At 40.9% G+C, this 21,219-nt stretch overlaps 1 protein-coding gene and 1 long non-coding RNA gene across 3 annotated transcripts in view; both read left to right on the top strand.

Annotated features, from left to right (window-relative positions):
* eif5b (eukaryotic translation initiation factor 5B) overlaps nucleotides 1-20,962 on the top strand; it is a 30,091-nt gene extending 9,129 nt beyond the window's left edge. For both annotated transcript variants that reach the window (XM_053615370.1, XM_053615371.1), the window contains exons 2-24: nucleotides 2,706-2,828; nucleotides 3,434-3,509; nucleotides 4,609-5,257; nucleotides 5,536-5,747; nucleotides 6,008-6,158; nucleotides 8,695-8,787; nucleotides 8,883-8,969; nucleotides 9,084-9,152; nucleotides 10,016-10,317; nucleotides 10,575-10,682; nucleotides 10,790-10,900; nucleotides 11,017-11,084; nucleotides 11,312-11,453; nucleotides 12,217-12,348; nucleotides 12,630-12,812; nucleotides 13,649-13,810; nucleotides 13,920-14,051; nucleotides 14,471-14,602; nucleotides 14,938-15,014; nucleotides 15,185-15,349; nucleotides 15,863-16,001; nucleotides 16,109-16,270; nucleotides 18,445-20,962. In XM_053615370.1, coding sequence (XP_053471345.1) covers nucleotides 2,706-2,828; nucleotides 3,434-3,509; nucleotides 4,609-5,257; nucleotides 5,536-5,747; nucleotides 6,008-6,158; nucleotides 8,695-8,787; nucleotides 8,883-8,969; nucleotides 9,084-9,152; nucleotides 10,016-10,317; nucleotides 10,575-10,682; nucleotides 10,790-10,900; nucleotides 11,017-11,084; nucleotides 11,312-11,453; nucleotides 12,217-12,348; nucleotides 12,630-12,812; nucleotides 13,649-13,810; nucleotides 13,920-14,051; nucleotides 14,471-14,602; nucleotides 14,938-15,014; nucleotides 15,185-15,349; nucleotides 15,863-16,001; nucleotides 16,109-16,270; nucleotides 18,445-18,552 — 3,583 coding nt within the window. In that variant the 3' untranslated portion in view covers nucleotides 18,553-20,962. The remainder of the gene's footprint in view (nucleotides 1-2,705; nucleotides 2,829-3,433; nucleotides 3,510-4,608; nucleotides 5,258-5,535; nucleotides 5,748-6,007; nucleotides 6,159-8,694; nucleotides 8,788-8,882; nucleotides 8,970-9,083; nucleotides 9,153-10,015; nucleotides 10,318-10,574; nucleotides 10,683-10,789; nucleotides 10,901-11,016; nucleotides 11,085-11,311; nucleotides 11,454-12,216; nucleotides 12,349-12,629; nucleotides 12,813-13,648; nucleotides 13,811-13,919; nucleotides 14,052-14,470; nucleotides 14,603-14,937; nucleotides 15,015-15,184; nucleotides 15,350-15,862; nucleotides 16,002-16,108; nucleotides 16,271-18,444) is intronic.
* Nucleotides 6,357-8,345, top strand: LOC128601926 (uncharacterized). Its single transcript, XR_008384778.1, has 3 exons — nucleotides 6,357-7,460; nucleotides 7,657-7,729; nucleotides 7,846-8,345. It is a non-coding gene; the product is annotated as an uncharacterized LOC128601926 (long non-coding RNA).
* Nucleotides 20,963-21,219: the final 257 nt, after the last annotated feature.

Raw genomic sequence — 21,219 nt, 5'->3', positions numbered from 1 at the left:
CAGACACCGGGATAAACCACGGCGAGACAGATTATTCCATGATACACCACTGAGCTTTGTCCTTAGTTCTGTTCAACAAAAACAAGTTCCTCCTAAATCACACTCTCTGAAATATTTGAAATGCAGTCTCCTCCCTAATTAATACTTAATTTCCAGACAGAGAATAGGCTGGTATAACCAGTTAACCTCCTGGAATAACCATGCAACCATATATTCCATGCAATATCAATCATTTTTATTGAATACAAATGAACTCAAAAAAAAGGGATATCTAGTTTAAGTCCCATTGATCCTTTGGCTTTCTCTAAGGGTTCCTGTGTGTTTTGTGGTAGGCTGTAGATTTCTTGCTCATCAGAGTGAATGTATGTACACTATATATATATATGTATATGTATATATATATGTGTGTGTATGTATGTATATGTATATATCTATGTATGTATGTATATGTATATATATATATATATATGTATTTATGTGTATATATATATATATATATATATATATATATATATATATATATATATATATGTATGTGTGTGTGTGTGTGTACGTATATAAAATGTGTATTTTATGTGATCAAGCACCTTCCTGTCTATCATCTTAATCTCTCCATTATCCATCCATTCATTCTTTAATTGGTGTGTGTGAGTTTCATCACAGTGTGTGTGCTTAGAACAGCAGTTTAGAGTATGTGTGTGTGTTCGGGCCCTGCCCCGTCTGGTCTCGTGACGTGAGGTGACGTGCTCTGTGAGGTGCTTTCAAGTTTGCTGATGCAACTGTATGTAAGGCTCCTCTATTATAAAGGGCCCCATGTGTCATTCCTTTATTGCTGTATGTAAGAACCTGTAGAACTTCACCTGAGCTTCGCTAGTTTTAACTCTAAATAAAAGTCTAAAATGGATTGTTTTTAGATCCTTCGCTCAGGTTTAACTGTTATAACTTGGTCTGATTTTGTATAAAGATGTGTTTCTTGAAATTAAACGTCATCCAGAATGTTGAATTCTCAAATCCGATTTATCAGAAGGTGCTGGTTTGAATTTTTCAGAACAGCAGCTCTGACAGTAATGCCAGTTCTAAAGCGCTTGTTCAAATATTTCACTGTTTGTATAACAATTCGCTCACGCGCTCAAAAAGGTGCCGGTATTTAACAAAGCGGGGAAAGTATCATTGTTGATAGGATGAAGCTTTCTGTAAGTGGATGTTTATTTCAAACTTATGGAAGGAGTCTCCAGTGTCAGCGCTTTGTAAACATCAGGAAGTCTTCAGGACAGAAGGGTTTGTAGTTTGTGGTATCTTAGTAATGTGACAGACTTTGATTTTTGTCTTACTGACTTCGAGAGAGGGAAAAAAGAAGGGCTGATGGGGCATAATCCACTTCAGGGTGAGAACGGGAACTTCGCTTTGTATTCGCTTTGTATCACAATCCCGTATCCTGACATAATATTGATATTGTGATGAAATCATGTCAGAGTGTATTTTCCGAGTTATCGTGAGTATCAGCAGTATTTTAATAGAAATGGCTAAATTAATTTACGTAGATGAGTAGAAGTATTTTTAAATTGCAATACTACCTTTTTTGGTTTGATAGCAAACATGTACAGTACCGGTCAAAAGTTTGTGGACAGTCAACTGAAATGTTTCTCATGATGTTAAAAAGCTTTTGATCTGAAGGTGTGTGATTAAATGTTTGAAATCAGTGTCCTAGACAAAAATATAATCGTGCCGACGTATTCATTTCTTTCATTAGAAAATTAACATTTTGTTTACATAAATATTTATTTTAAACGGACGACTCAGAGTGAAATATTCCGAAAAGCCGCCAATAAGAGTTCAGCGTCGGTGTGAACTCCTTTAATACTGTTTAAAAAGCATCTCAGGGAAATTCCTCAAGAAATCGGTTGAGAAAATGCCAAGAATATATTTCTGGAAATTCTAGGCAAAAGGGCGTCTACTTTGAAGATGCTGAAATACGAAATTATTTTGGATTTTTTATCACAATATAGTTCCATTTTTTCTGATAAGCAATTTTGGTGCCAGCCAACATGTCCGGGAACGATAAAGTTTATCTGACAAACTGGAAAAAATCCGGTCATCTCATTTCTGTGTTTATTTTGCACTGTAACGTTTTTGGACTATGCATAGTATATACAGTTGTGGGGGTGGGGGCGTGGTCAAGTGTCAGGTGTGGAAGGAGAGGAGGCGGGTTGAATCAGCAGGTAACTGTGACCTGTGTTGGATAAGGCAGAGTTTACTTGTGTGTGTGTGCTTTTAGTGTCTCCTGTTGCGAGAGAGAGCGAGGACCAGCACAAAGACGTGTGTGTGTGTGTGTATGTGGTTGAATGAGTTGAACAATGCGAGGAAATCATAGTACACGTTACAGTAGAAGCATTTGAGAAAAAAAATATTTGCGCAGACACAGAGACTTTATTCAGGTGTGCAATTGCGAATGTACTAAATGCAGGAAAAGCGACAGTGTTTGATTTTATTGGACATTTTGAGTTTTTAATGGTCAAAAACTGGTATCGGAAACTCTGTGAGAGACAGATATATATATATATATATATATATATATATATATATATATGTATGTATGTATGTGTATATATATAAGATGTTAATGATCATTTTTAAAATTACAAAATGGCAAATTAATAGTCTGATGGTGAATAAATGACATTTTATTTGCTATGTTTTCTCTAAAGTGCCAAAGACGACGGAGTTGACATTGATGCCTTAGCAGCTGAGATCGAGGGAGCTGGAGCAGCAAAAGAACAGAGCAAAGGCATGGGCAAGAAGAAGAAAGGAGGGAAGAAAGATGACTATGAGTAAGTGTTTGTTTCTCTGCGTTTTTATTTTATTTTTTATATAAACCCCCTCAATCACTATGACTACTTTCAGCAGCAGGCCAAATCCGATCTTTTTTCTTCAAATGTGCCACAGATTTGTTACCTGCGTGGCGGTGTGAACGACAGAAAAAAATGCAGCGAATCTGACATTGTCAATTCTGATTTGGGCCGCTTTCATGTGTGGTACCGAAATCCGATCCGTATCCAGTACGTATCTGATGCATGGCGATACAGCCTGAATTCATGCGACTTTTACGTTAGTCCAACAAGAAACCAAGGACGCGAACTGCCCAAGTGGCCGAATAGCATGCCCTTTTTACAGCGCGCTTGAAGGCATCATGTGACACACCGTTCCTTTGTGCATACGTATCAGTTAAGAGCGTGATCTGTTCAGACTATAGTCAGATATAGACCACGCTGAAGACACAATGGAAACAGCCTAACAAAAACACCAATCGGATTTGAGCAGTAAACTGGATTTGGGCCTCTTTTGCCTGCTGTGTGAACGTAGCCTAAGTTACTAATCCAAAACCAGAGATAAGTGTTAGTCTAGTGTGCTAATGGTTGATGGTGGTGTTTTGCAGTGAGGATGACATCCTGAAAGAACTAGAGGAGTTATCACTTGAAACCCAGGGTGGAAAAGCAAAAGAACCAGCAAAGGTAACTCGTAGAGTGTTCAACATGCTGTGCAACTGATCTACATTTACATTTATTCATTTAGCAGACGCTTTTATCCAAAGCGACTTACAAATGAGGAAGTACAAGCAAAGCGATATATCAAGCGGATATATATCAAGTAGTATGTTACCATACAAGATTTTGTATGCTACTATACAAGATTTTTTAATTGAGTTCTAGAAAAGCAAAGTGTGCAGAGTAGAGGTGTAAGAGCCAGAGTAATTATTATTATTATTATTATTATTATTATTATTATTAGGAGGATAATGTGGGGTTGGCATTTTAGCGGTTAGTTGCATGCTCACGGAAGAGGTGGGTCTTTAGCTGTTTTTTGACGATGGTGACAGATTCTGCGGTCCGGATTGAGGTTGGACGTTCGTTCCACCACTGAGGGACAGATAGTGTGAAGGTTCTGGAAAGGGACCTGTGTTAATCGATCGCAGATTGCGTGAGGGAACGTAAGCCTTGAGGAGAGAGTTGAGGTAGGAGGGTGCTGTTCCAGACAAGGTCTTGTACGTGAGCATCAAGGCCTTGAATTTGATCCGGGCGGCTACAGGAAGCCAGTGGAGGGAGATGAAGAGGCATGCTGCTGCGTTCTGAATCGTTTGAAGGGATTTGATGGAGTTGGCTGGGTGATCTAATGATATCTGATGTTACAAGAAATGGGTATTCACCTAAAGTTTGTAAAGCTCCAGTAGTATAAAATTACATGCCTGTAAAGACCTAGACACAGTAGCCATTGTGTGTTGAACTAGAGTCGTTGAACTCTATGCCTTTTTTCCATACGTCCTCTGCTCTGCTTTTTTTTCATGTATTTGTTTCACCTTCTGCCAGTTGAAGACTGCAGCGTAGGATATTTGCATGCATAAGTGTTCATTCCAATGAAGCAGTCATATAATGCATGTATACATAACACAGTATTATTTAAAGCTAAAAGTAGCTTGGGGTGGATTGGAGAGCTTAGCTAATTAGTTACAGTCACAGTTTTCTTATATATATAATCACGTAAACTCTCTTAGCCACTCAGAAAGCCACAGGCTTGTCCCTAATGATCTCCTTATCTCCCACCGGCTGCTTCCAGAAATCCAACTCCATAGAGGACACAGAGTCCGAGCCAGCCCCAACCAAGGCGGAAAAGAAGAAGACCAAGAAGGGCAAGCGTGAAGACGATGAGCGTGAAGAAGCTCCGGGTAAAGACGACATGGAGAACGAGAGCAGGACGAAAGGCAAAAAGGCACCTGCGGCTCCCCCTGCTGCTTCTGCTGCTTCTGCTGCTTCAGAGTCTGACAACGATTCGCAACCCCCATGCAAAACCAAGGCGGTCAAGAAGGGCGGGAGGAAGGGCATGTCCGACTCTGAGGATGATCGTGAGAACGGAGGCGCAAAGAAGGCTGGAGGAGGTGACAAAGAGCAGTCGGACGATGACTCTCAGGCCGCACGCAAACAGAAAAAGAAAACAAAAGTGAAAGCGAAGGCTGACAGCGACAACGACGACGCAGAAGACGATAGCTCCTTTAAGATGAAGACGGCGGCACAGAAGAAGGCGGAGAAGAAGGAGCGAGAGAGAAAGAAGAAGGAGGAAGAGAGGGCCAAGATGAAAGCGAAGAAGGAGGAAGAGTCCGCTAAGAAGGATGCAGCTAAGGATGCTGGAAGTGCTGCGGCCCCTCCACCCATGGAAACAAAAAAGACTGAGGTGGAGGAGGTGGGCGGGGCCGAAGACCAGGGCGAAGGTAAGATTTCTTAGAACGATTCCTCACAAAACATTAGACGTTCTTAGCATCTTTTTTTTTTTATTGCATTTTATCTACTATTAAAATTTCTCTTGCCAAATTTGCCTTGACTGTTTTAATATAGATGTTTAATAGTTTTCTTGCAATTTCTAGTTACTAGTATTACATGTTAATAAGACTGCTTAGTTTAAAAGAAAAACAGTTTAAATAAGTTCAATTCCATGCCTAGGATTTTAGAGCTTGTAAAAAAAAACAAACAACAATGTCGTTTTCCTCAGATGACGCCGAGGGTGAGAAGAAGAAGAAGGACAAGAAGAAGAAGAAGGGAGAGAAGGAAGAAAAGGAGAAGAAGAAAGGGCCGAGCAAAGCCGCAGTGAAGGCCATGCAGGAGGCCCTGGCTCGGATGAAGGAGGAGGAGGAGCGAGCCATGAGGGAGGAAGAGGAGCGGGAGAGACGCCTGGCTGAGCTGGAGGCGCAGAGGCTCGAGCAGGTCAGTCAAACACAACACGGCTCTTCTGAGAGTCAGATTTTCTTGGAGAAATCCGGATACGCGATACATGCTATCTAAAGTAATCTGAGGTTTAGATTTCAGTAGAGAATAAAATGCTGTTGTTTGATTAGCTAGGGACTCTGCAAACCTACCCGTGTGTTTAAACCATACGTCAGTCATAGCTCAGAAGGTTTTTCCCACAGTTGTCGAAATGTCACTGAGATAATGAGCGCCGCTGCCAAATGTTTTCTCTCATGCAGGAGCGACTGGAAGCAGAGAGGAAGGAGAAGAAGAAGCAGAAGGACAAGGAAAGGAAGGAGAGGCTGAAGAAGGAGGGCAAGCTCCTGACCAAGTCACAGAAAGAGGCTCGAGCCCGAGCTGAGGCCACGCTCCGTGCGCTGCAGGCCCAGGGTGAGAGAGAAAGGCAGACACAAAGAATGAGCAGTAGAAGGGGTGAACTTTATATCAGAACATCTTCAGCAGCATATATATATATATATATATATATATATATATATATATATATTATATAATATATAATATATATATATTATATGCGCAGCCTCTGCATGAAATAATTGGCTGTTTCTTAGCTCTGGGTGTTTCTCTAATGAGGTCAGTTGTGCTGATCTAGTTTAGTAAAAGTTATCTTGGGCCTGGGTGTTTGCTGAGCACATTGTCAGAGACCTGGTTATGAAAATGTTTGATTCAATTCAGTTTTATTTGTATAGTGTTTTTAACAATGGACATTGTCCCAAAGCAGCTTTACAGAAATATATCAATTCAGACAATAAATTTTAAACGTATGAATTTATCCCTAATGAGTACGCCAGAGGTGACGGTGGCGAGGAAAAACTCCCTCACACAATATGAGGAAGAAACCTTGAGAGGAACCAGACTCAGAAGGGAACCCATCCTCATCTGGGTGACACCGGATAGTATAATTATAAATAAATCCCTTCTATAAATGTGCTAATACTACATGTTGGAATAGTGCAGGTGTGCAACCAGGAAAATTCATCAGTTTTTACATGAAGTCTGTTTTGTTGAACTTCTCCACTGTTCACTGATTGAGACTCGAGTGCAAAACTGTTTGTGGTTATTGTAGTGCTGAGGGTATAATTGTAGTCCTGGCCAACATAGCAGAACTGTTCACATGAACTGAGGTCCAAAGCCATCTTAATGGTTTTTAAGTGCCATCCTCAGCAATCCCAGTGACCTCCAGGCTGCACCATGCGGGGCCATCCTCAGCAGCTGCATGTGACTTCCAACTGATGAGAACTCCACTCGGAAGTAGGGCATTAGGATAGATCAGGCAGGTCAGGATCATTGGTATCGCAGGAGTATCATGTGTAGCTCGACAGAGAGAGAGAGGGAAATAGAGGGAGAGATTATTAGTTATGCTTATTGTCCCGTAATGGTTAAGGACAATGTACTTTGCGTGAGTGCAAGCAGGTACTCCGGCAAGACTAGCTATGACAGCATAACTAAAGGGAGAGCCAGAAGGTAATACAGACAACAGGGCACCCTGGGACAAAAGGCAGCCAGCCACCCCACCATCAACAATTTTTCAATTCAATTTTATTTGTATAGCGCTTTTTACAATAGACGTTGTCTCAAAGCAGCTTTACAGAAAACAAGCCTGGGTGAACGAGTTAAAGTGGCGGGGTGACTGCATCCAAACATCCCAGTTCACCACATCACACTCTGCCTGTGAGCCCTCTAGATCTGCTCCTTTACCTAAGAAAAAACTATTCACAAAATGCTTGAGTAAACAAATATGTTTTCAGCCTGGACTTAAACACTGAGACTGTGTCTGAGTCCGGAACACTAATTGGAAGACTGTTCCATAACTGTGGGGCTTTGTAAGAGAAAGCTCTTCCCCATGCTGTACCCTTCACTATTCCAGGTACCAACAAATAGCCTGCACCTTTTGAGTGAAATAGGCGTGGTTGATCATAAAAGACCAAAAGTTCGCACAGGTACTGTGGAGTTTTATAGGTCAATAGTAGTATTTTATAATCAATGCGAAATTTTACTGGGAGCCAATGCAGTGCGGATAAGATCGGGGTGATGTGGTCGTATCGTCTGGTTCTAGTAAGGACTCTTGCAGCTGCAGTCTGGACTAACTGGAGTTTGTTTATGCTCCTACTGGAACATGCAGACAGTAAGGCATTACAGTAATCTAGCATAGAGGTGATGAAAGCATGAACTAATATTCCTGCATCATGTAGTGACATTATATTTCTTATCTTAGCAATATTTCTGAGATGAAAGAAGGCTATCCTAGTAATATTATCTACATGAGCGTCAAATGAAAGACTGGGGTCAATAATCACACCAAAGTCTTTTACTGCTGCACATGATGAAACAGAAAGTCCATCCAGAGTAACTGTGTAATCAGAAAGCTTACTTCTAGCTGCACGTGGTCCTAGTAGAAGTTCTTATCAGTCTTATCAGAATTAAGTAAGAGGAAGTTAGTAAGCATCCTTTACATGGTCCTCAACTTTATTGAGCTGGTGTCTGTCAAATGTTGCAAAAAATAGTAATGTTTTAGTGTTAATTAATCAGGAAAAAACCCATCTCGGAAGCATTTTGAATAAGTAGTCTTGAAGCTCTGAAATTCAAAGGGTTTTTTTGATGAATAGTTTGGTGTTAGATAGCTAAATAACTTAACACTCAGATAGAGTCAGACAGAGATACAGCACTTATATATGTATAAATATGTATTTCTTCCAGGATAGTTCCCATCATCACCATAGAGCCCTGTGATTTTTATTTTGTATATATTATTATTATTATATTATAGGCAGTATTCTGCACTTCAGAAGTTTTGTTAATACTTAAAATGTCCTGGTACTATACATTTTAAGCTTTTTGTTTCCTTTTTTCCCCTTTGGTGTGATATATGTATGTTTATGCTCATTCTCAATGCTTATTGTTTAAGGTGTTGAAGTGCCATCCAAAGACACTATGCCAAAGAAGAAGCCTGTTTACTCTGACAAAAGAAAAAAGAAGCCAACAACACACACTCCTGAAGGTAACGTTTCCGTAAACCGTACAGCTTTGTTCAAACCCTTGGTTCATTTATGTAGTGGAATACAACTGTTACAATATTCCTGTTTGCTCTGCCAGAGACCTCAGAAGTGGCTTCACCCACGTCGGAGGTGGCGGAGCCTATCGCCACGGTGATGGAAGCGAATGCTTCCATGGAGGAGCCAGGTAATTGTGCACATGTACCTTTTTTGGTTGCTGTTCATTCCCGGGCTGATGCATGCAGTATTTCGATATTTCCCACGAGGCCAGGTTGTGAACGTTTTCTGTTTGTTTCTGCAGAAGCTGAAACTAAGGCTGAAAGCGCAGACCTAGATGACTGGGAGGCCATGGCCAGTGATGAAGAAAGAGGTACGACCACAGACAACTAGATCCACATCAAGGGCGCTTTCACATGTCCAGCGTTTAGACCGTTTGAATCTATCCTTTGTTTCACACACTGTGCAGAACAAAACAGTCGATACGAGACTGCCCGAGCGAGGCAGTCCAAACTCTGAGAAAGCAGTTCGACCCTGAATTACTTCCTGTATCCAGGAAGTAAATATGCTGTGTATTATGTGTTATGGGCAGCAGTTTGACGTGCACTGAAGAACCAAAAAAAAAAAAAACCTGGATACAATCCACAAAATATCTTAAAGTAGTTATTTATTATTTAATCATTTATTTCGAGTCTGTTCTGTTCTCCATACTTGGTTAAATTTTGTAATATTTCTACACTTATTTGCCAAAGCTTTGTTTACCTTGTCCCGTCATTTTTATTTTTTGTAACCAATGAATGAAGGAGTAGATTTTTCAGGGACTTTTTCCAAGTCCCATTCTAATACAGTTCCTCAGCTGTGTCTTAAAAATCTGTATTGAGAATGTGATCAGTAGGTGGATAAGGTAGTATTCTGCCGTAATTCGAAATGTAGACTGTTTTTTAAATGAAACCTATTGTTGGAGAAGCTCAAAATTGCGAAACTTAAAAATGGACATTATAATGACATTATAATTAACACACTTGAAACTTCTGAAGTGGAACTGCAAGTTTTGTTACCAGACCAGTGGCCAATGTAATATTATTACATAATATTATTACCAATGTAATATGCAACGCTCCAGTTTCCTAACGCCAGATGTGCTGTGGAAAAAGTCCTTAAGCTTAGGAAAGAAAATCCGACAACTTGTATTATCGCGAACATTAATGTGTTATTGTTTTTTCTTGTCTCTCTCAGAGTTGAAGAAGGTTCACATCGAAGTGAAGGAGACCGCAGCCACTCAGCCAACCCGCAAGGCTCCTGCTCCTGCCGAACAGGAGAACGGTAGCGAAGAAGAGGACGACGAAGACGGGGACGACGAAGAGGAGGACGATGAGGACGAGAGCGAGGAAGAGGAAGAAGACGAAGAGAAGGACAGCCAGACAACCAAAGAGAAGAATGGGAAAGAGGAGAGCTCGGAGTCGAGCAGCGAGAGCGATTCGGATGACGAGCGCACCAAAGAGGAGAGGATGTACGACAAGGCCAAGAAACGCATAGAGGTACAAGCGCAAAAAAATGCGACAATGACCACAAAGACATGACATGGAGGTACAAGCGGTAAAACAAAATCCTAAAATGACCACACACACAAGACTTAGAAACGCATAAAAAGTGTAATACACACACATATACACACACAGCCAAGGAGATGAGAAAATGTTGGTATGCTAATGATACTGAGGAATAAAAGGCAGCTGGAACGGAGACTACTCGCAAATCTCAGTCTGAGTTGTTTATTTGTTTTTTTGTTTTGCAGAAACGGAGACAGGAGAACCTGAAGAACATCAACTTGGACAAACTGAGAGCTCCTGTGGTCTGTGTGTTGGGGCATGTAGATACAGGGAAGACCAAAATCCTTGACAAGGTGTGTATGCGCACGCATTGCTGTATCTACCAATTCCGCTTTTGGTTCACAGAGAGTACGGTATGAGTTTATCAGTACAACTCAGTTCTGCTTTTTTACACCTCCAGCTACGACACACGCACGTACAGGATGGAGAGGCAGGTGGAATCACCCAGCAGATCGGTGCCACCAACGTTCCCTTGGAAACCATCGTTGAGCAAACCAAGATGGTGAAAAATGTGAGTACCTTATTACACACTAATAGGAATATGTGCTCTATTTGGACACTTTATAGACAAAAGTTTCAAATATTTTCATGACGCTGGTGTGTGTGTTGTATTTTTTTTTCGTTTAGTTTGAGAGGGATAGTATAAAAATTCCAGGAATGCTGATTATCGACACACCGGGACACGAGTCTTTCAGGTGAGCATTAATCGCCAGCTGTGTGGATTCCTGATCGGTCCCATCGTTTGTTGTTTATATAAGGTTCGTCTGCCTCTGATCTGCCTTTCTTTCAATCTTCGTGCTTTTATTTTTTTCTTCCTGGTCTGTCGTTCTGCTTTTGTCTTCCTTCCTTTTCTTCTTCCTGCTTCTTCCTTTCCTTCATCTCGTTTCCCTTTTTTCTCCCTGGATTCTGTCCATCTCTGCAGTAATCTGAGAAACAGAGGCAGTTCCCTGTGTGACATCGCGATCCTCGTGGTGGACATAATGCACGGACTGGAACCGCAAACCCTCGAGTCCATCAACCTGCTGAAGGAAAAGAAGTGCCCCTTTATTGTGGCTCTTAACAAGGTGGGGGTCTCTGGAGATCTGAGATCAGATGCTCAGCCGTGTTCAGATCGCACTAGTTTTACTTGTGGAGGTGGGGTGATATCATTATTACTGGAGTACATTAGGGATTTTATTTACGGGGCTGCACATCCACGTGTCTGGAAAGGTTACGCCATATTTGACCTTCTCTCAAATGGCCAGTTGAAATAACCCCAGATCGTATACTGTATATCCTGTCTGAATTGACATGTTGGTAAAGATTCAGTTATGTCTTGTGCAGAAAGAAGAGGTTTTAAAGTGTAAAGAAACTCCAGGAAGCACCCCAACACTCTTTTCTCTTGTTTCTCACCAGAACTAAAAATGAAGCAAAGTATTGGAGTTTATTGGAGAGTAATAACATATAGATAACGTTTCACATGAGGCAGAGATACAGCCGACAGGCAAATGATAGTCATGTGACCTACTAATGATCACACGTTGAGGCCACGATCCCTAAATGAAGTGGTTCTAACGAAAATCAAAACATTCTTGTCAGTCAGTATTAAAATGTAGGTAGTACGCATGGTATTAGTGTGGTGACCATGCGTGCATTGTGAAGACCATCTAATGTACTGGGAGGCTGAAAGGGCTGACGATTTAAGTCTTGGTACTAAATATTTAATGATCGTGAGATGTGGTCGCATGTCAACAGGATGAAATCCCTGTTGTCCCAGTTTTTGCTAGAGAAACGTGTATTATTATGTATTAATATGGCACGAAACTTCCGCCTTTCTCTCTTTCTCAGATCGACCGTCTCTACGACTGGAAGAAGAGTCCGGACACGGACGTGGTGGCTACACTGAAGAAGCAGAAGAAGAACACTAAGGATGAGTTCGATGAGCGAGCCAAGGCTGTCATGCTAGAGTTCGCCCAGCAGGTTTGTCCGCACTCGATGCCATTCATGCCTCGCTTATACCTTAATAATCTGAGAAGATCCTTCACTGGTATCTTGTAATATTATAAAACGTGATATTTATCACACAGAAGCACAAGTGTGTGTCTGTACTCCGAGTTAGCGCAGGTCGCTCTACGGGTGAATCTCCACATCGCAGTAGAGCAGGACGTGTGTGTTTAAAGACGCTGTTTTAAGTTAAATTAAAAGTATATATAATGTATAAGTTGAGATGATTCATGTTTTTATTGTGCGTATGTGCGCAGGGTTTGAACGCAGCTCTGTTCTATGAGAATAAGGACCCACGCACTTTTGTGTCTCTGGTGCCCACCTCTGCGCATTCAGGCGACGGCATGGGCAACTTGATCGCCCTGCTGGTAGAGCTCACCCAGACCATGCTGGCACGCAGGCTGGCCCACTGCGACGAGCTCCGAGCACAGGTCATGGAGGTGAGTTTTGAAATTCCGTTCGGTCAAAAAAACGTCAGTGTGCATGCAAATTAGAACGTACACTACCGGTCAAAAGTTTGTGGACACTCGAATGAAATGTTTGTCATCATCTTAAAACCCTTTTGATCTGAAGGTGTGTGATTAAATGTGTGAAATCGGTGTTGTAGACAAAAATATAATCGTGCCGACGTATTCATTTCTTTCATTAGAAAACTAACATTTTATTTACAAAATCTTTTAAACAGACGACTCGGAGCAAAGTATTCTGAAAAGCACCCAATAAGAGTCCAGCGTCGGTGTGAACTCCTTTAATACTGTTTAAAAAGCATCTCAAGGAAATTCCTCAAGAAATCAGTTGAGAAAATGCCAAGAATACATTTCTGGAAATTCTAGGCAAAAAGAGGGTCTACTTTGAAGATGCTGAAATATTAAATTATTCTGATTTATTTTGGATTTTTTTTTTATTGCAACATAATTCCCATAGTTCCATTTGTGTTCCTCCAGAGTTTTGATGACTTTATTATTATTATTATTCTAAAATGTGCGGCGGGAGGATAAAGAATGTGGGGGGGGGATAAAGAATGAGTGTGTCTAAACTTTTGACTGTTAGTGTATTTTCATATTTATTGTATGAGAACTAGTAGTGATGATTCAATTGGGTAAGAGTACAAAACAAAGGTATCGTCTGAACCACAGTGAACTACAGTGAATGTTTAGTCATGCAGCAGATGCTCAGGATAATTCTTTGGAAAGTAGGAAACTGTTTATGTTGTACATTTTTTTATAACCAGCCGCAGAATTACAACAGAATATGCTTCCTGCTGTTTCTTGGCCAGGTAAAAGCTCTGCCTGGTATGGGCACGACGATAGACGTGATCCTGATCAACGGGCGCTTGCGTGAGGGCGAGACCATCATCGTGCCGGGTGTGGAGGGGCCTATCATTACTCAGATCAGAGGACTGCTATTGCCTCCTCCTCTCAAAGAGCTCCGTGTCAAGGTCTGGTTCTGGCTTTCCACAACTTCCAGCCGACATGCTGGAACATACAGTGCCATAAATTCCTACAGATATGTAACAGTTTCCTGTCGAATATCTTTGTATATCTCAGAATCAGTATGAGAAGCACAAGGAGGTGAATACGTCTCAGGGAGTGAAGATCCTGGGGAAGGATCTGGAGAAGGCTCTGGCAGGCCTGCCGCTGCTCGTGGCTCATAAAGAGGACGAGATTCCTGTACTGAAGGTGAACCTTTTTTTCTTCTTCTTTGTCTCTGCTCTTTCTATACTGTTTCATCCACTTAGGAGGAACATATGCTACTGTTTTAGTTTGTTTATTTATTTTTTTAACACATCGTTTTTTTGGCTCTTGTTGTTTGGGATCATGGTGGCACACTAACAGCGACAACGCATTAAATAGTTAAATAGCAAAATGTTCTTCTAGACCACGGTAAATATTTAATGTTGGAGCTGTTAATCATCAGTGTGAGAGTTAGAACTACTAGCAAACTAATGCGGGGGGGCAGGCAGAACAAGACTGTGTATTGACTCTTTCTCTCAATCTTTATGGCATAAATATCTCTTAACTTAAAACACGTTTTTCTAGGACTGATTTATGAAAAATCCTGTTTCATCGCATGTTTGTTTTTGTGTACGTCTGTGTAGGATGACCTGATCAGGGAGCTGAAGCAGACACTGAACGCAATAAAGCTGGAGGAGAAGGGTGTGTATGTACAGGCATCGACATTGGGCTCACTAGAAGCGCTGCTGGAATTTTTGCGCACATCCAAAGTGCCTGTAAGTACAAAGAGAAATCCCGAATCTAATCTGCATTCACTGATTTTTAAAAAATATATTTTTATTTATTTTAATTCTTGGTTTTTTTTACATTGAAGTAGTGTTTTTGGCTCCACTCATACATGCGTTTTCTCATATATGGGTTCAAATCACTACTTGCAATTTTTTTGTAATTGAGCCACGAGCCTCTAATATTTATCAGTGATGCGTTTGTTTTGTAATATGCCTCCGAGGCTGTGTACATGTTCGTAGTATATTGTATAGATTAACCTGAACTAAAACCCGTCCATTGATTGTATTTGTTTATTTTTTGGGTTTTGTTTTTTTTATCTCAGTACGCTGGCATTAATATTGGTCCTGTTCACCGGAAAGACGTCATGAAGGCATCTACAATGCTGGAGCATGACCCACAGTATGTATTTGCTATATGTCTCTCTAAACGTGTTCTTTTTTTTTTTTTTTTTTCCTTCAGAGCATCTAAATAATGGATTCTAATGTTTAATAATATTTTCCACAATATGGCTTAAGGGTATTCTCCTTTACACGTCACGAACCGCTGCATTTTTCTCTTGTCTGCTGCAGGTACGCAGTGATACTGGCGTTTGACGTGAAGATCGAAAGAGACTCTCAGGAGATGGCCGACAGTCTGGGCGTGAGGATCTTTAGCGCCGAGATCATTTACCATCTGTTCGACGCCTTCACCAAATACAGGGAAGACTACAAGAAACAGAAGCAGGAGGAGTTCAAGTACGTGGTCTTTCTGTCTGGCTCTGTAGCTCCCAAATCATAACACTTATGTACTAGATTAGTAAAATCAGACATGTTCTTAAACGGGTTTGTAGATGAGAGGATTTATTATTGAAATAAATACTATTTGGCAATTGAAGGAAATGATACTGAAAATGCAGGAGATAAAAGGGGCACATATTACAGACAAGCTTGCTTGCTTGGTGGTTATCAGCCCCCGCTCCTCCCCAAATATGTGTTTAGCAAACATGGTCCATCATCCTGGTCTTTTTATTATTCTGTATTTGTTCTTATACCTCACTGTGAACACTATAGATCTGATTTTGTCTTATTGTTGTATTCTGCTGTATTTCTATAATCACTTGCCCTTAAAAGTATTTGTTTGGCTCAGATATATATATAGGTTCAGTTCATGCCATATTGTACAGAATGATTTTCCAGAAAGAAAAGATGTTGTGTGTGTAGTAATAACCTATCCCCGTCCCTATCTTTTGCTCATCTTGTCTCTACTAGGCACATAGCAGTGTTCCCCTGTAAGCTGCGCATCCTGCCTCAGTTCATCTTTAACTCCAGAGACCCGATAGTCATAGGGGTGACTGTGGAGGCAGGAGTACTGAAGACAGGCACCCCGCTGTGTGTCCCTAGCAAAGCAGTAAGTGTTTGCGTGTGAGTTTGTGCACGGTTTGATTTGGTTTGGTTTGGTTAGGTCAAGTTAACGCACTATTCCACCTGCCTATACCTTTCATGATCTTTGTTCAGTTCGTCGAGATTGGCATCGTGACCAGTATTGAGGTGAACCACAAGCCAGTGGACACTGCGAAGAAAGGGCAGGAGATCTGCATAAAGATCGAGCCAATTCCCGGCGAGTCGCCCAAGATGTACGGACGACATTTCGAGGCTGTGGATATCATCGTTAGCAAGGTGAGACCGTATTTAACGTTTTTTTTTTTGCGCCTCAAATAGTAAATGGGAACTAATTTCAGGTACGAACTAAATTTGGCAGAACTGAATAAATGTCACACCACACGTGACCTTGAGTCATTGTATTTGTCACGTTACTGCATCAAACCTCATCTGCATAGAATTGAAAAAAAATCTCAATTCAGATGTCACTTGGTGTTGTCAATGAAATCATGGCTCTGTGTTGTGCATGTACATAGAAATACTTACTGTACACGTGCTGGTTACCGAGGTGATGTCACCAAAACATTAATACATGAATAATGCATACAGAAATTCTCAAAAGGAGGAGGGAAAAACTTCAAGTTCGTCTTTTGTTAGCAACATGCTAGCCAGCTAACTGTGACGAGTGATGTATTTTTACCTCCTCAAATAAAGTCACCAACATGTAAAGTCAGGGTTAAAGATTTAGCAAGCTCATTTATTTTTGCTGTAGACTGAAGACATTTGGGTTTGAGATCAAAAGATGAATATAGGGAGAGAGTTTAGCTTTTATAGATTTTAGCTTTTATTTCCAGGCACTTTATGTGTAGATGATAAGAATAAGAACATTTGTACCAGACCACCCAATTCGTAGGCAAGTAAAAAGTATTGGAATACGTGACTGACAGGTGTTTCTTGTTACCCAGGTGTGTTCTTTTAGATTGATTGTCAAAACAGCAAATAGCTCTGAATATCTACTCCTGGTTTTAGCCTTCGGTTTCACCTGTGAAGACTGCATTTGTTTTTAAAAAGGTTTAGCCAACATGAAGATCAGAGAGCTGTCTATGGGAGAAACGCACACCATTTTGAAGCAGAGAAAAGAGGGAAAATCTATCAGAGGCATTACACATACATTGGGCATGGGCAATCCAACAATTTGGAATGTCCTGAAAAAGAAAGAAACTTCTGGTGTACTGAACAACAGGCACTGAATGGGTCGACCCAGCCACGGAAAACGACAACATCTGATGACAGAAACATTGTGAGAGCTGTGAAGAAAGACCGTCAGTAACATCAACAACCTCCCCAGTGCAGGGGTGAAGGTATCACAATCCACTGTTCGAAGAAGACTTTGAGAGCAGAAATATGGAGGCCATGGCACAAGATTTGTTTGTGTACCACTCATCAGCAGTACGAATCGGAAAGCCAGATTGGAATTCGCAAAAGAAATACAAAAGTTTTGGAACCAAGATTAACCTCTACCAAAGTGATGGAAAGGCCAAAGTGTGGGGAAAGTAAGGATCTGCTCATCTGTGAAACATGGTGGAGGTCGTGTTACGGCTTGGGCTTGCATGGCTGCTTCTGGAGCAGGCTCACTAATCTGTATAGATGAGGTAACTCATGATGGCAGCAGCAGAATGAATTCAGAAGTTTACAGGAACATTTTGTCTTCAACAATTTACAGAGAAATGCATCCAAATTAACCAGGAGGAACTTCATCATGCAGCAAGACAACGATCCAAAACACACTGCCAACTCAACAAAGGACTTCATCAGGGGGGAAAAGAAATAATGGAAGGTTTTAAACTGGCCAAGTCAGTCACCAGACCTTAACTCAACTGAGCAGCATTTCACCTCCTGAAGAGGAGACTGAAGGGAGAACCTCCCTGAAACAAACAACTGAAGGAGGCTGCTGTAAAAGTGTGGAAAGGCTTCACAAAATAAGAAACCAACAGTTTGGTGATGTCAGTGAGTCTCATGATTGATGCAGTTATTCCAAGCAAGGGATATGCACCAAATATTGTGTTATTTACTTGTAAATACCAGGAAGTAAAAGCTGAAATCCTAAACTCTCGTCTCATATCCGTCATTTGATCTCAAACCCTTTGGTCTTTGGTGTACATCTCAAACAAATGAATTGGCCTTGCCGTTCCAATAGTTTCGGAGAGGACTCTGTCTCTTAATGTTGATTGATCTAAAGCAAATCCTTCTGTTTATACAATATAAAGTCATTTAAAGGTACTTTGATTTCTGATGATGCTGTGATCAGACATGTTGATTTGACGTCACTTGCTGAAATAGGGATTTGAGGGGTAGGAATTCCTTTAGTCGTATGCACCGTTATTCCTGATGGTGAATCCCAGTCAATAAACTAAGAAACTGGTGACTGCGACGTTGACTAAGCTTTATTTATTATTTTTTTTACCCCACAGATTACCCGTCAGTCCATCGACGCGCTGAAGAACTGGTTTAGAGACGAGATGCAGAAGTCGGACTGGCAGCTAATCATGGAGCTGAAGAAAACTTTTGAAATCATCTGAGCACACACAATGACTTTCAAACTGACCTACATGCTGAGACCACACACACACACACACACACACACACACACACACACACACACACACATACACATATACACTGACAAATGCAGAGGGTAAGTGTGGGTATCTGCAGGGTTGAGAAGTGCTCCTCCCTGTTTTCCCTCCATCTCCTCCTTTATGAGCGGTGGAGACGACTGAAAAAGAAGAAAAGTGAGAGAAAAAAAAAGTTTTTCTGTGAGAAACTGAACCTATTACCACTGTTTTTAACAGTGACCGTTAGAGAAACATTTACACACTATTCCAAACGTGCCTGTTATTTCCTATCGACCTGTTTAGTTTCCCTGGAGCGTGGAGCTGCTTTTAAGGAAGCGTTAGAGGAATAGGTCACCCAAAAATGCCTAACATGGTTAATGATGTATGAAAATGAACGAGAAGCCGTTAGTAAAGTTATTATCGAATGCTAATCGGCTTGTGCTGGCTTTCATGAATTAATAGCAATGTTAACATGTTTGGGTTAAGGTGTAGTGCCAGTTTTGCAAGCTCAGTTTCGGCCGGTCTTTGTGTCAACTTTAGTGTCAGTGGTGATGACACTCCATCAAATCATACACTGTAAATTTGTTCAATACAGCATATAGTGTCAGAGAGGGGAAATGTAGGCAAGAGGGGATTTCACTTGCTTAAAAAAATTAAATCAAGGATTTTAGACTATGAGTAAATATGCCTGGTCAGTGTTTTGTTTTTATATATAAATATAATGGTTTAATTCACAATGGAGCATAAAAGACTGGATTGCAAGTGTTTTATGCTCCTTTGTGAATTAAACCCACATTATACGGTATTTGTCGCAAGACCTTTGCCACTATACTTGACGCTGCCTTGTGCCTGTCTTTACTGACATTGTTCGATTGGTAAAAATCTCAATTTCCCCCGAATGAAAGGAAGAATCATTGTCGGTTAAATTACCAATAAAGAAATGGCATACTTATAGGAGTTGTATTTGAAACGTGATGCGAGTTTCTCTAGATGTTCCTCTTTGGGTACTGTCTTCACCTGCTGAAGGGAAAAGCTTTCTGAAACACTGCATCATTTCCAAGGGAAAGAGCATGAGTTTGAAATGGTATACTACACCAGAATACAGTCCCTTCTGAAAGTATTGGAACTGTTCCATATCTGTTTGCTCAGTACACCACTGGTTCCTTTCTTTTTCAGGACATTCCAAATTGTCGTATTGGCTATGCCCAATGCTTGTGCAATGGCTCTGATTGAGTTTCCCTCTCTTCTCAGAATCAAAAGTGCTTGCTTTTCCCCCATAGGCAGCTCTGTGGTCTTCATGTTGGTTTATCCTTTTTAACAACAAATTCAGTCTTCACAGGTGAAACCCCGGGCTCAAACCAAGAGTAGACATTCAGAGCTATTCATTCTTTAAACAATCAATTTAACAGGGCAAGAAACACCCATCAGTCTTGTGTTCATATGAGGAAATTAAAGCCAATCTATGGTCTCATATTCATCTTTTGATCTCAAACCCAAATGTCTTCAGTGTATAGCAAAAACAAAAGAATTGGCCTTGCTGTTCCAGTACGTTCGGAGGGGTCTGTATTCTACACACTGTTCATCTCTAGTAATATCATTTATCGTATGCTGTATGTGATATTTAAGGAAACCTCCACCCTGAAATGCGTTTTTATATTGAAATAATGGCGATGTGCTTGGTGATTCTTCAGCTAAATTCTTGGTGCTGTGTATTCGCTTTTCCTGTGAGAAGTTAGCGGTCGTCTGCTGTACTAATGTCAACAAAAGAACAAGAGCTTCTTTCACCACTCACCATTCATCATTCGTCAGTGGGCAGTTGAACAGCATTGTGGGTGATGTAGGAAACCAAAGGGGAAAATAGACCAAGATGTTGAATTTTTAAAAAAATAAATAAAGTTTCAACTCAAAACAGTCACAGAGAATTGAATCAAATATTTTGTACAAGACCATGTATTGATTATAAATATTGTAATCAGTTTGTTCAGGGTGGAGTTTTCCCTTTAACTTTTGATATATTAACCAATAATATCCCCCCAATTACTGGTTCCCAAAACATTCTGGGAACAGATCTTTTCAGTTTCCCAGGGAAGTTTTCTGTAACGTTCATGTCTTGTGCATTATGGTTCAGAGAATATTCCCCTAACATTCTCATAACTTTTACATAACCTGCAATGGTTTGGAGAACGTTCCCCTAACATCCTGGCAACCTTTGAATGACTTGAACCTCCGGTGAACCTTGCACAAACCTGGGAGTTTTCAGGAATGTTCCTGTAACGTTAAGGGAACATTCTCTGAACCATTCCTATTCAGACCTGTCCCTATTGGTTGTCATAAAGTTCTTGTTGCATTTGTATCTAATAAAACAAGATGTGCACAAAAAGCCTTGTTGCTGAGAGAGGGGGGGGGGGGGGTCAAGGGAGAATGGCCAGGCTGGTTTGAGCTGACAGGAAAGGCTACGGTAACAATAACCACTTTCCAACCGTTATGAGCAGAAAAGCATCTCAGAACTCAAAAACATCCAACGTTGTGGTAAATGTTCTACAACGGCTGAAGACCCAACCCCACCAGGTTCCACTCTGGTCAGCCAAGACAGGAACCTGAGGCTGTAGTGGGATGTTTTCCCATCTTCAG

This window comes from Ictalurus furcatus, chromosome 26, assembly GCF_023375685.1.
Source record: "Ictalurus furcatus strain D&B chromosome 26, Billie_1.0, whole genome shotgun sequence".
Lineage (NCBI taxonomy): Eukaryota > Metazoa > Chordata > Actinopteri > Siluriformes > Ictaluridae > Ictalurus > Ictalurus furcatus.
This window is presented reverse-complemented; position numbering and strand designations above follow the sequence as displayed.